Consider the following 16,177-nt stretch of genomic DNA (forward strand, 5'->3'; position numbering starts at 1 on the left):
AATGTGGAGGCTATATACAGGGTATTACGGTATAGAGTCAATGTGGAGGCTATATACAGGGGGTACCGGTACAGAGTCAATGTGGAGGCTATATACAGGGTATTACGGTACAGAGTCAATGTGGAGGCTATATACAGGGTATTACGGTACAGAGTCAATGTGGAGGCTATATACAGGGTATTACGGTACAGAGTCAATGTGGAGGCTATATACAGGGTATTACGGTATAGAGTCAATGTGGAGGCTATATACAGGGGGTACCGGTACAGAGTCAATGTGGAGGCTATATACAGGGTATTACGGTACAGAGTCAATGTGGAGGCTATATACAGGGTATTACGGTACAGAGTCAATGTGGAGGCTATATACAGGGTATTACGGTATAGAGTCAATGTGGAGGCTATATACAGGGTATTACGGTACAGAGTCAATGTGGAGGCTATATACAGGGTATTACGGTACAGAGTCAATGTGGAGGCTATATACAGGGGGTACCGGTACAGAGTCAATGTGGAGGCTATATACAGGGTATTACGGTACAGAGTCAATGTGGAGGCTATATACAGGGTATTACGGTACAGAGTCAATGTGGAGGCTATATACAGGGTATTACGGTACAGAGTCAATGTGGAGGCTATATACAGGGTATTGCGGTACAGAGTCAATGTGGAGGCTATATACAGGGTATTACGGTATAGAGTCAATGTGGAGGCTATATACAGGGTATTACGGTACAGAGTCAATGTGGAGGCTATATACAGGGTATTACGGTACAGAGTCAATGTGGAGGCTATACACAGGGTATTACGGTACAGAGTCAATGTGGAGGCTATATACAGGGTGTTACGGTACAGAGTCAATGTGGAGGCTATATACAGGGGGAACCGGTACAGAGTCAATGTGGAGACTATATACAGGGTATTACGGTATAGAGTCAATGTGGAGGCTATATACAGGGTATTACGGTATAGAGTCAATGTGGAGGCTATATACAGGGTATTACGGTATAGAGTCAATGTGGAGGCTATATACAGGGGGTACCGGTACAGAGTCAATGTGGAGGCTATATACAGGGTATTACGGTATAGAGTCAATGTGGAGGCTATATACAGGGTATTACGGTACAGAGTCAATGTGGAGGCTATATACAGGGTATTACGGTATAGAGTCAATGTGGAGGCTATATACAGGGTATTACGGTATAGAGTCAATGTGGAGGCTATATACAGGGGGTACCGGTACAGAGTCAATGTGGAGGCTATATACAGGGGGTACCGGTACAGAGTCAATGTGGAGGCTATATACAGGGTATTACGGTATAGAGTCAATGTGGAGGCTATATACAGGGTATTACGGTACAGAGTCAATGTGGAGGCTATATACAGGGTATTACGGTATAGAGTCAATGTGGAGGCTATATACAGGGGGTACCGGTACAGAGTCAATGTGGAGGCTATATACAGGGTATTACGGTACAGAGTCAATGTGGAGGCTATATACAGGGTATTACGGTACAGAGTCAATGTGGAGGCTATATACAGGGTATTACGGTATAGAGTCAATGTGGAGGCTATATACAGGGTATTACGGTATAGAGTCAATGTGGAGGCTATATACAGGGGGTACCGGTACAGAGTCAATGTGGAGGCTATATACAGGGTATTACGGTATAGAGTCAATGTGGAGGCTATATACAGGGTATTACGGTACAGAGTCAATGTGGAGGCTATATACAGGGTATTACGGTATAGAGTCAATGTGGAGGCTATATACAGGGGGTACCGGTACAGAGTCAATGTGGAGGCTATATACAGGGTATTACGGTACAGAGTCAATGTGGTGGCTATATACAGGGTGTTACGGTACAGAGTCAATGTGGAGACTATATACAGGGTATTACGGTATAGAGTCAATGTGGAGGCTATATACAGGGGGTACCGGTACAGAGTCAATGTGGAGGCTATATACAGGGTATTACGGTACAGAGTCAATGTGGAGGCTATATACAGGGTGTTACGGTACAGAGTCAATGTGGAGACTATATACAGGGTATTACGGTATAGAGTCAATGTGGAGGCTATATACAGGGGGTACCGGTACAGAGTCAATGTGGAGGCTATATACAGGGTATTACGGTACAGAGTCAATGTGGAGGCTATATACAGGGTATTACGGTACAGAGTCAATGTGGAGGCTATACACAGGGTGTTACGGTACAGAGTCAATGTGGAGGCTATATACAGGAGGCACCGGTACAGAGTCAATGTGGAGGCTATATACAGGGTATTACGGTATAGAGTCAATGTGGAGACTATATACAGGGTATTACGGTACAGAGTCAATGTGGAGGCTATATACAGGAGGCACCGGTACAGAGTCAATGTGGAGGCTATATACAGGGTATTACGGTATAGAGTCAATGTGGAGACTATATACAGGGTATTACGGTACAGAGTCAATGTGGAGGCTATATACAGGAGGCACCGGTACAGAGTCAATGTGGAGGCTATATACAGGGTATTACGGTATAGAGTCAATGTGGAGACTATATACAGGGTATTACGGTACAGAGTCAATGTGGAGGCTATATACAGGAGGCACCGGTACAGAGTCAATGTGGAGGCTATATACAGGGTATTACGGTATAGAGTCAAAGTGGAGACTATATACAGGGTATTACGGTACAGAGTCAATGTGGAGGCTATATACAGGGGAGTACTGGTACCGAGTCAATGTGGAGGCTATATACAGGGGAGTACTGGTACCGAGTCAATGTGGAGGCTATATACAGGGTGTTACGGTACAGAGTCAATGTGGAGGCTATATACAGGGGGTACCGGTACAGAGTCAATGTGGAGGCTATATACAGTGTGTACCGGTACAGAGTCAATGTGGAGGCTATATACAGGTGGTACCAGTACAGAGTCAATGTGGAGGCTATATACAGGGGGTACCGGTACAGAGTCAATGTGGAGGCTATATACAGGGGGGTACCGCTACAGAGTCAATGTGGAGGCTATATACAGGGTGTTACGGTACAGAGTCAATGTGGAGGCTATATACAGGGTGTTACGTTACAGAGTCAATGTTAAGGCTATATACAGGGTGTTACGGTACAGAGTCAATGTGGAGGCTATATACAGGGTGTTACGGTACAGAGTCAATGTGGAGGTTATATACAGGGTGTTACGGTACAGAGTCAATGTGGAGGCTATATACAGGGTATTACGGTACAGAGTCAATGTGGAGGCTATATACAGGGTATTACGGTATAGAGTCAATGTGGAGGCTATATACAGGGTATTACGGTACAGAGTCAATGTGGAGGCTATATACAGGGTATTACGGTACAGAGTCAATGTGGAGGCTATATACAGGGGGTACCGGTACAGAGTCAATGTGGAGGCTATATACAGGGTATTACGGTACAGAGTCAATGTGGAGGCTATATACAGGGTATTACGGTACAGAGTCAATGTGGAGGCTATATACAGGGTATTACGGTACAGAGTCAATGTGGAGGCTATATACAGGGTATTGCGGTACAGAGTCAATGTGGAGGCTATATACAGGGTATTACGGTATAGAGTCAATGTGGAGGCTATATACAGGGTATTACGGTACAGAGTCAATGTGGAGGCTATATACAGGGTATTACGGTACAGAGTCAATGTGGAGGCTATACACAGGGTATTACGGTACAGAGTCAATGTGGAGGCTATATACAGGGTGTTACGGTACAGAGTCAATGTGGAGGCTATATACAGGGGGAACCGGTACAGAGTCAATGTGGAGACTATATACAGGGTATTACGGTATAGAGTCAATGTGGAGGCTATATACAGGGTATTACGGTATAGAGTCAATGTGGAGGCTATATACAGGGTATTACGGTATAGAGTCAATGTGGAGGCTATATACAGGGGGTACCGGTACAGAGTCAATGTGGAGGCTATATACAGGGTATTACGGTATAGAGTCAATGTGGAGGCTATATACAGGGTATTACGGTACAGAGTCAATGTGGAGGCTATATACAGGGTATTACGGTATAGAGTCAATGTGGAGGCTATATACAGGGTATTACGGTATAGAGTCAATGTGGAGGCTATATACAGGGGGTACCGGTACAGAGTCAATGTGGAGGCTATATACAGGGGGTACCGGTACAGAGTCAATGTGGAGGCTATATACAGGGTATTACGGTATAGAGTCAATGTGGAGGCTATATACAGGGTATTACGGTACAGAGTCAATGTGGAGGCTATATACAGGGTATTACGGTATAGAGTCAATGTGGAGGCTATATACAGGGGGTACCGGTACAGAGTCAATGTGGAGGCTATATACAGGGTATTACGGTACAGAGTCAATGTGGAGGCTATATACAGGGTATTACGGTACAGAGTCAATGTGGAGGCTATATACAGGGTATTACGGTATAGAGTCAATGTGGAGGCTATATACAGGGTATTACGGTATAGAGTCAATGTGGAGGCTATATACAGGGGGTACCGGTACAGAGTCAATGTGGAGGCTATATACAGGGTATTACGGTATAGAGTCAATGTGGAGGCTATATACAGGGTATTACGGTACAGAGTCAATGTGGAGGCTATATACAGGGTATTACGGTATAGAGTCAATGTGGAGGCTATATACAGGGGGTACCGGTACAGAGTCAATGTGGAGGCTATATACAGGGTATTACGGTACAGAGTCAATGTGGTGGCTATATACAGGGTGTTACGGTACAGAGTCAATGTGGAGACTATATACAGGGTATTACGGTATAGAGTCAATGTGGAGGCTATATACAGGGGGTACCGGTACAGAGTCAATGTGGAGGCTATATACAGGGTATTACGGTACAGAGTCAATGTGGAGGCTATATACAGGGTGTTACGGTACAGAGTCAATGTGGAGACTATATACAGGGTATTACGGTATAGAGTCAATGTGGAGGCTATATACAGGGGGTACCGGTACAGAGTCAATGTGGAGGCTATATACAGGGTATTACGGTACAGAGTCAATGTGGAGGCTATATACAGGGTATTACGGTACAGAGTCAATGTGGAGGCTATACACAGGGTGTTACGGTACAGAGTCAATGTGGAGGCTATATACAGGAGGCACCGGTACAGAGTCAATGTGGAGGCTATATACAGGGTATTACGGTATAGAGTCAATGTGGAGACTATATACAGGGTATTACGGTACAGAGTCAATGTGGAGGCTATATACAGGAGGCACCGGTACAGAGTCAATGTGGAGGCTATATACAGGGTATTACGGTATAGAGTCAATGTGGAGACTATATACAGGGTATTACGGTACAGAGTCAATGTGGAGGCTATATACAGGAGGCACCGGTACAGAGTCAATGTGGAGGCTATATACAGGGTATTACGGTATAGAGTCAATGTGGAGACTATATACAGGGTATTACGGTACAGAGTCAATGTGGAGGCTATATACAGGAGGCACCGGTACAGAGTCAATGTGGAGGCTATATACAGGGTATTACGGTATAGAGTCAAAGTGGAGACTATATACAGGGTATTACGGTACAGAGTCAATGTGGAGGCTATATACAGGGGAGTACTGGTACCGAGTCAATGTGGAGGCTATATACAGGGGAGTACTGGTACCGAGTCAATGTGGAGGCTATATACAGGGTGTTACGGTACAGAGTCAATGTGGAGGCTATATACAGGGGGTACCGGTACAGAGTCAATGTGGAGGCTATATACAGTGTGTACCGGTACAGAGTCAATGTGGAGGCTATATACAGGTGGTACCAGTACAGAGTCAATGTGGAGGCTATATACAGGGGGTACCGGTACAGAGTCAATGTGGAGGCTATATACAGGGGGGTACCGCTACAGAGTCAATGTGGAGGCTATATACAGGGTGTTACGGTACAGAGTCAATGTGGAGGCTATATACAGGGTGTTACGTTACAGAGTCAATGTTAAGGCTATATACAGGGTGTTACGGTACAGAGTCAATGTGGAGGCTATATACAGGGTGTTACGGTACAGAGTCAATGTGGAGGTTATATACAGGGTGTTACGGTACAGAGTCAATGTGGAGGCTATATACAGGGTATTACGGTACAGAGTCAATGTGGAGACTATATACAGGGTATTACGGTACAGAGTCAATGTGGAGGCTATATACAGGGGGTACCGGTACAGAGTCAATGTGGAGGCTATATACAGGGGGTACCGGTACAGAGTCAATGTGGAGGCTATATACAGGGGGAACCGGTACAGAGTCAATGTGGAGGCTATATACAGGGGGTACCGGTACAGAGTCAATGTGGAGGCTATATACAGGGGGCACCGGTACAGAGTCAATGTGGAGGCTATATACAGGGGGTACCGGTACAGAGTCAATGTGGAGGCTATATACAGGGGGCACCGGTACAGAGTCAATGTGGAGGCTATATACAGGGGGTACCGGTACAGAGTCAATGTGGAGGCTATATACAGGGTGTTACGGTACAGAGTAAATGTGGAGGCTATATACAGGGTGTTACGGTACAGGGTCAATGTGGAGGCTATATACAGGGTATTACGGTACAGAGTCAATGTGGAGGCTATATACAGGGGGCACCGGTACAGAGTCAATGTGGAGGCTATATACAGGGGGTACCGGTACAGAGTCAATGTGGAGGCTATATACAGGGGGTACCGGTACAGAGTCAATGTGGAGGCTACAATTTTATAGGCTTTCCTCTGACACCGCCTATTATAGAGGTACTGGATGGCAGGAAGTTTGGTCCCAGTGATGTACTGGACCGTACGCACAGGGAGGCAGGCGGAGGAAGCCAGGCAGGCGGAGGCAGGCAGGCGGAGTCAGGTAGGCAGGCAGGCGGAGGCAGGCAGGCGGAGGCAGGTAGGCAGGCAGGTGGAGGCAGGTAGGCGGAGGCAGCCAGGCGGAGGCAGGTAGGCAGGCAGGCAGGTGGAGGCAGGCGGAGGCAGGTAGGCAGGTGGAGGCAGGCAGGCAGGCAGGCGGAGGCAGGCAGGCAGGCGGAGGCATGTAGGCGGAGGCAGGCGGAGGCATGCAGGCGGAGGCATTCAGTCAGATTTAAACACCAATTTATGTCTCTGATTAAAGTATTTATCCTCCCAGGGGATGCGTCAGGGTGACTATCAAATCACTATGATGGAGCTGCCTCAAGGTTATCCTAATAACCCTTTCCCCATCAACCAGCTGTACAGGTAGGATACAACCTCTTCCTAGACAGCCTACATTCAGGTAGGATACAACCTCTTCCTAGACAGCCTACATTCAGGTAGGATACAACCTCTTCATAGACAGCCTACATTCAGGTAAGAGACAACCTCTTCATAGACAGCCTACATTCAGGTAGGATGCAACCTCTTCCTAGACAGCCTACATTCAGGTAGGATACAACCTCTTCCTAGACAGCCTACATTCTACATTCAGGTAGGATGCAACCTCTTCCTAGACAGCCTACATTCAGGTAGGATACAACCTCTTCATAGACAGCCTACATTCTACATTCAGGTAAGAGACAACCTCTTCCTAGACAGCCTACATTCAGGTAGGATACAACCTCTTCATAGACAGCCTACATTCAGGTAGGATACAACCTCTTCATAGACAGCCTACATTCAGGTCAGAGACAACCTCTTCCTAGACATTCTACATTCAGGTAAGAGACAACCTCTTCCTAGACAGCCTACATTCAGGTAGGATACAACCTCTTCCTAGACAGCCTACATTCAGGTAGGATGCAACCTCTTCCTAGACAGCCTACATTCAGGTAGGATACAACCTCTTCCTAGACAGCCTACATTCAGGTAGGATACAACCTCTTCATAGACAGCCTACATTCTACATTCAGGTAGGATGCAACCTCTTCCTAGACAGCCTACATTTTACATTCAGGTAGGGTGAAACCTCTTCGTAGACATTCTACATTCAGGTAAGAGACAACCTCTTCGTAGACATTCTACATTCAGGTAGGATACAACCTCTTCATAGACAGCCTACATTCAGGTAGGATACAACCTCTTCATAGACAGCCTACATTTTACATTCAGGTAGGGTGAAACCTCTTCGTAGACATTCTACATTCAGGTAAGAGACAACCTCTTCATAGACATTCTACATTCAGGTAGGATACAACCTCTTCGTAGACATTCTACATTCAGGTAGGATACAACCTCTTCATAGACAGCCTACATTCAGGTAGGATACAACCTCTTCCTAGACATTCTACATTCAGGTAGGATACAACCTCTTCATAGACAGCCTACATTCAGGTAAGAGACAACCTCTTTGTAGACATTCTACATTCAGGTAAGAGACAACCTCTTTAGTTATTATTAAAACTGTTGTGATACAGCCCGGAATCGAACCAGGGTCTGCAGTGACACCTTTCAAATCAAATGTTATTGGTCAAATACACGTGTTTAGTAGATGTTAATGCGGGTGTAGTGAAATGCTTGTGCTTCTAACTCCAACAGTGAAGCAATATCTAACAATTCCCCAACATATACCCAATACACACAAATCTATGTAAAGGAATAGAATAAAGAACATATAGACTAAGATACAGTAGATCTGTATAGGAACTTAAAACTTTCCACCTTCTCCACTGCTGTCCCGTCGTTGTGGATAGGGGGGGCTGCTCCCTCTGCTGTTTCCTGAAGTCCACCATCATCTCCTTTAGATTTTTTATGTTGAGTGAGAGGTTGTTTTCCTGGCACCACACTCCCAGCATCCTCACTTCCTCCCTTCAGGCTGTCTCGTCGTTGTTGGTAGTCAAGCCCACAACTCTAGCACTGAGATGTGCCACTCGGGAGACGTTCTACATTCTATGTTATACATTCTACAGACTACATTCTATATTGTACAGCCTACGTTCTATATTCTACAGCCTACATTCTATATTCTACAGCCTACGTTCTATGTTCTACAATCTATTTTCTACAGACTACATTCTATGTTCTACAGACTACATTCTATATTCTACAGCCTACATTCTATATTCTACAGACTACATTCTATAGACTACATTCTATATTCTACAGACTACATTCTATATTCTACAGACAAAATTCTACAGCCTACATTCTATATTCTACAGACTACATTCTATAGACTACATTCTATATTCTACAGACAAAATTCTACAGCCTACATTCTATATTGTACAGCCTACATTCTATATTGTACATCCTACATTCTATATTGTACAGTCTACATTCTATATTCTACAGCCTACATTCTATATTCTACAGACTACATTCTATATTCTACAGCCTACGTTCTACAGCCTACATTCTACAGCCTACATTCTATATTATACAGCCTACATTCTATATTCTACATCCTATATTCTAGAGGCTACATTCTATATTCTACAGCCTATGTTCTACAGCCTACATTCTATAGCCTACGTTCTACAGCCTATGTTCTACAGCCGACATTCTATAGCCTACGTTCTACAGCCTATGTTCTACAGCCTACGTTCTATATTCTACAGACTATGTTCTACAGCCTACATTCTATAGCCTACGTTCTACAGCCTACATTCTATATTCTACAGTCTACGTTCTACAGCCTAAATTCTATATTCCACAGCCTATATTCTACATGCTACGTTCTACAGCCTACATTCTATATTCTACAGCATACATTCTTCAGCCTACATTCTATAATCTACAGCCTACGTTCTACAGCCTACATTCTATATTCTACAGCCTACATTCTATATTCTACAGCCTACATTCTACAGCCTACATTCTATATTCTACAGCCTACATTCTATATTCTACAGCCTACGTTCTACAGCCTACATTCTATATTCTATAGCCTACGTTCTACAGCCTACATTCTACATTCTACAGCCTACATTCTAAATTCTACAGCCTACATTCTACAGCCTACATTCTACAGCCTACGTTCTCCAGCCTACATTCTATATTCTACAGCCTACATTCTATATTCTACATACATTATTGGACTACATTCTATATTCTACAGACTACATTATTGGACTACATTCTATATTCTACAGACTACATTCTATATTCTACAGCCTACATTCTATATTCTACAGCCTACATTCTATATTCTACAGCCTACATTCTATATTCTACAACCTACATTCTATATTCTACAGCCTACATTCAATATTCTACAGCCTACATTCTATATTCCACAGCCTACATTTTACAGCCTACATTCTACAGTCTACGTTCTCCAGCCTACATTCTTTATTCTACAGCCTATATTATACAGCCTACATTCTACAGCCTATATTCTACAGCCTACATTCTATATTGTACAGCCTACATTCTATATTCTACAGCCTACATTCTATATTCTACAGCCTACATTCTATATTCTACAGCCTACATTTTACAGCCTACATTCTACAGCCTACGTTCTATAGCGTACATTCTACAGCCTACATTCTTTATTCTACAGCCTACATTCTACATTCTATAGCCTACATTCTATAGCCTACATTCTATAGCCTACATTCTATATTCTACAGCCTACGTTCTACAGCCTACGTTCTACAGCCTACATTCTACAGCCTACATTCTTTATACTACAGCCTACGTTCTACAGCCTCCGTTCTACAGCCTACATTCTATATTCTATAGCCTACGTTCTACAGCCTACATTCTACATTCTACAGCCTACATTCTATTTTCTACAGCCTACATTCTACAGCCTACATTCTACAGCCTACGTTCTCCAGCCTACATTCTATATTCTACTACCTACATTCTATATTCTACAGACTACATTATTGGACTATATTCTACAGACTACATTATTGGACTACATTCTATATTCTACAGCCTACATTCTATATTCTACAGCCTACATTCTATATTCTACAGCCTACATTCTATATTCTACAGCTTACATTCTATATTCTACAGCCTACATTCTATATTCTACAGCCTACATTCTATATTCTACAGCCTACATTCAATATTCTAAAGCCTACATTTTACAGCCTACATTCTACAGCCTACTTTCTACAGTGTACATTCTACAGACTACATTCTTTAATCTACAGCCTACATTCTTTATTCTACAGCCTACATTCTACAGCCTACATTCTACAGCCTACATTCTATATTCTAAAGCCTACATTCTATATTCTACAGCCTACGTTCTACAGCCTACATTCTATAGCCTACGTTCTACAGCCTATATTCTATATTCTACAGCCTACCTTCTACATCCTACATTCTATATTCTACAGCCTACGTTCTACAGCCTACATTCTATAGCCTACATTCTACAGCCTACATTCTATATTATACAGCCTACGTTCTACAGCCTACATTCTATAGCCTACGTTCTACAGCCTACATTCTATATTCTACAGCCTACGTTCTACAGCCTACATTCTATAGCCTACATTCTATATTCTACAGTCTACGTTCTACAGCCTACATTCTATAGCCTACGTGCTACAGCCTACATTCTATATTCTACAGCCTACATTCTACAGCCTACATTCTTTATTCTACAGCCTACATTCTATAGCCTATATTCTACAGCCTACATTCTATAGCCTACATTCTATATTCTACAGTCTACGTTCTACAGCCTACATTCTATAGCCTACGTGCTACAGCCTACATTCTATATTCTACAGCCTACATTCTACAGCCTACATTCTTTATTCTACAGCCTACATTCTATAGCCTACGTTCTACAGCCTACATTCTATATTATACAGCCTACGTTCTACAGCCTACATTCTATAGCCTACGTTCTACAGCCTACATTCTATATTCTACAGCCTACGTTCTACAGCCTACATTCTATAGCCTACATTCTATATTCTACAGTCTACGTTCTACAGCCTACATTCTATAGCCTACGTGCTACAGCCTACATTCTATATTCTACAGCCTACATTCTACAGCCTACATTCTTTATTCTACAGCCTACATTCTACAGCCTATATTCTATAGCCTACATTCTATAGCCTACATTCTACAGCCTACATTCTATAGCCTACATTCTATATTCTACAGCCTACGTTCTACATCCTACATTCTATATTCTACAGCCTACATTCTACAGCCTACATTCTACAGCCTACGTTCTTCAGCCTACATTCTATATTCTACAGCCTACATTCTATATTTTACAGCCTACATTCTATATTCTACAGCCAAAATTCTATATTCTACAGCCTATGTTCTACAGCCTACATTCTACAGCCTACATTCTTTATTCTACAGCCTATATTCTACAGCCTATATTCTACAGCCTACGTTCTACATTCTACAGCCTATGTTCTACAGCCTACATTCTACAGCCTACGTTCGACTTGCTACATTCTACGTTCTACAGCCTACATTCTACGTTCTACAGCCTACATTCTATATTTTACAGCCTACATTCTATATTCTACAGCCAAAATTCTATATTCTACAGCCTATGTTCTACAGCCTACATTCTACAGCCTACATTCTATATTTTACAGCCTACATTCTATATTCTACAGCCAAAATTCTATATTCTACAGCCTATATTCTACAGCCTATATTCTACAGCCTACGTTCTACATTCTACAGCCTACGTTCTACAGCCTACATTCTATATTCTACTTCCTACATTCTACATTCTACAGCCTACGTTCTACTTCCTACATTCTACGTTCTACAGCCTACATTCTACGTTCTACAGCCTACATTCTACAGCCTACATTCTACAGCCTACATTCTACGTTCTACAGCCTACATTCTACGTTCTGCAGCCTACGTTCTACAGCCTACGTTCTACATTCTACATTCTACAGCCTACGTTCTACTTCCTACATTCTACGTTCTACAGCCTACGTTCTACATCCTACATTCTACGTTCTACAGCCTACGTTCTACAGCCTATGTTCTATGTTCTACAGCCTACGTTCTACAGCCTATGTTCTATGTTCTACAGCCTACGTTCTACAGCCTACATTCTACGTTCTACAGCCTACGTTCTACAGCCTTCATTCTACATTCTACAGCCTACATTCTATATTCTACAGCCTATGTTCTACAGCCTACGTTCTACATTCTACAGCCTACGTTCTACAGCCTACGTTCTACAGCCTACATTCTACGTTCTACAGCCTACGTTCTACAGCCTACATTCTACGTTCTACAGCCTGCATTCCACAGCCTACATTCTACATTCTACAGCCTACATTATACAGCCTACATTCTACGTTCTACAGCCTACATTCTACAGCCTACATTATACGTTCTACAGCCTACATTCTATATTCTACAGCCTACATTCTACAGCCTACATTCTACAGCCTACATTCTACAGCCTACATTCTACATTCTACAGCCTACATTCTACAGCGTACATTCTACATTCTACAGCCTTCGTTCTACATTCTACAGCCTACATTCTACATTCTACAGCCTACATTCTACAGCCTATGTTCTACAGCCTACATTCTACATTCTACAGCCTATGTTCTACAGCCTATGTTCTACAGCCTACATTCTACATTCTACAGCCTATGTTCTACAGCCTACATTCTACATTCTACAGCCTACATTCTACAGCGTACATTCTACATTCTACAGCCTTCGTTCTACATTCTACAGCCTACATTCTACATTCTACAGCCTACATTCTACAGCCTACATTCTACAGCCTACATTCTACAGCCTACATTCTACGTTCTACAGCCTACATTCTATATTCTACAGCCTACATTCTACAGCCTACATTCTACAGCCTACATTCTACAGCCTACATTCTACATTCTACAGCCTACATTCTACAGCGTACATTCTACATTCTACAGCCTTCGTTCTACATTCTACAGCCTACATTCTACATTCTACAGCCTACATTCTACAGCCTATGTTCTACAGCCTACATTCTACATTCTACAGCCTATGTTCTACAGCCTATGTTCTACAGCCTACATTCTACATTCTACAGCCTATGTTCTACAGCCTACATTCTACATTCTACAGCCTATGTTCTACAGCCTACATTCTACATTCTATGTTCTACAGCCTGCATTCTATATTTGAGTGAACACATACGGTACATTTGCATCAAAGGAGGACTGTATACTTGTTTATCACTTTTAAAATCAGTAGATTATTTATAATGTATAAATGATCTATCAGTTATCAATCTCTTGTGTATTATGTCATGTGCTGTGTGGACCCCAGGAAGAGTAGCTACTGCTTTTGCAACAGCTAATGGGGATCCTTATACCAATCAATTCAATAACAATGGCTGTGTTGTCTTTATACAGAATCTGTAATTGTAAGATCCCCAAGCAGAAGTTCAGGTTCTGGGAGGATAACTGGCAAGAAGCTGACAGCATCTGGGATGTCCTTAACGACCGCTCCTCCATATACCGCTGGCAGTATAGCAGAGAGGAATGGAACCTCTAGTGAAGACACACACACACACACACACACAGTACCTCCAAATTTTTCTTTTTTTCTTTCTTAGCTTTTTCAAAACTACACTGTTTTTTTAAAAGAGTATTGGTTACCTAGCAACCCCTAGCAACCCAACAACAACGACTCGTACTGTTGTATTTGTCTTCTTTTGCACTGATGGCCTGTTTTTGGTTGTGTCCGAGGCGTTTTGGTTTTTCATACCGTTGAGCCAGCTGCTCTTGATCGTTGTCTTGACGCCACTCGCGTTTTGAAGTTCAGAACGAGAAACTGTAGGCTTATGTAGAAATAATTGTCCTCGGATTGAAAATAATCAGGATTAGGGTTTTGGATATTGATCATCCTAATCGAGGTGTAGATTACATCTCACATTTTCCAGTGTTCAAACATGTCAACAAGGCTGGGATTTTCTCTCAATGTGACTCTGTGCAGCCAATGGCAATATCCACTTGACAGCTCTAACACAGTTTCACTTTTAAAAAAAATCTGATTTGAATAGTCCTAAATCGCTCTGGATAAGAGCATCTGCTAAATGTCAAATGTATATGTTTACATAGCCTGGTCCCAGATCTGTTGCGGTCTCGCCAACTGCTATTGGTCATTGGTGTGACCACAGGACCATAGGAGTTGGCAAGAGCATAGACTGCTCTGGGATCAGGCTACAGTAGCCTACACATAAATTGCAAGGAGTCACACTTCTGAAAGGTTTTCGTGTTGCATGGTGCTTGAAACAACAGTTATGGGTTTGATTCCAACATGGGCCACGTATAGTTTTCCTGTGTGTGTATTGCTTGAGATGTGATTCTTTTCTTAATGACGCCGACAGTATTACATAAACGGGACTGTGCTGTAGGCTACTAGATTCAAGCAGACGTGATGGAAGTACCGAACTGCGAGGACAACGTTTTCCGTACTACGCTACCTACAGATCTGCAGAATGAGTCCTAGTAGTCTAAAGTTAGTTCCTTCGTTTCTGACCGCTTTTTATAACAATAATGTTTCAAGCTTTTGCTTAAACCTGCTTTTCTACAAATTGGCATCCATCATGTTGTGTTTTTTGCCTTCAATATGCTTTGTTAAATAAATAATTTGAAATAATTTGCTTTAAGATTGTCTCATCATCATCATCATATCAAGAGTCGCTGGTGCAACACAACAGGAGAGTTTCCAGGTGGGTAAAATTGTTAGTAGCAACAACTATTGTTGTTGTTATTAAACTAGGAGTGGTGGGAACGGAGTCAGGGCGCAGAGGTTTCAGGAAAACCGTATTCCGGTAATAACGAATCATGCCAAAACAACAGGCTAAATAACCGGCCCAAAACAGTCAGGAAAAATACAAAACGTCCACAACACAGAACAGAGAAACAAGGCCGCACAAAACCCCAAACGAGGAACACGTGAAACCAACAAGACATAACCAACAGAAAAAGGGAATCGATGGCAGCTAGTAGACCGGTGACGACGACCGCAGAGCGCCGCCCGAAACAGGAAGAGGAGCCACCTTTCGGTGAAAGTCGTGACATGGGTGAACTCTACTTGACCCTAGGCTACTTGACTGTACGGTCATTGGAGCTCTCGATCAAAGGTGTAATGACTTATAACTGTTATTACAAAGTTGTTGTAACGGTGAGCGACCTGTAAATGGTGAGGAGAAAGCGGATCGGGCACCTGATCATTTTCAGAGGGCTGCCTGGATCAGGGAAGTCAGATCAGGCAAGGTCAACTTT

At 42.8% G+C, this 16,177-nt stretch overlaps 1 protein-coding gene across 1 annotated transcript in view; it reads left to right on the plus strand.

The window, feature by feature from the left end:
* Positions 1–15,548, plus strand: part of LOC110533264 (NEDD4-binding protein 2-like 1) — a 27,580-nt gene extending 12,032 nt beyond the window's left edge. The window contains exons 4-5 of the mRNA XM_036989528.1: positions 7,144–7,232; positions 14,300–15,548. Of these exons, the coding sequence (XP_036845423.1) occupies positions 7,144–7,232; positions 14,300–14,441 (231 nt within the window). The 3' untranslated portion in view covers positions 14,442–15,548. The remainder of the gene's footprint in view (positions 1–7,143; positions 7,233–14,299) is intronic.
* The last annotated feature ends 629 nt before the right edge of the window (positions 15,549–16,177 follow it).

Source organism: Oncorhynchus mykiss, chromosome 10, assembly GCF_013265735.2.
Source record: "Oncorhynchus mykiss isolate Arlee chromosome 10, USDA_OmykA_1.1, whole genome shotgun sequence".
NCBI lineage: Eukaryota > Metazoa > Chordata > Actinopteri > Salmoniformes > Salmonidae > Oncorhynchus > Oncorhynchus mykiss.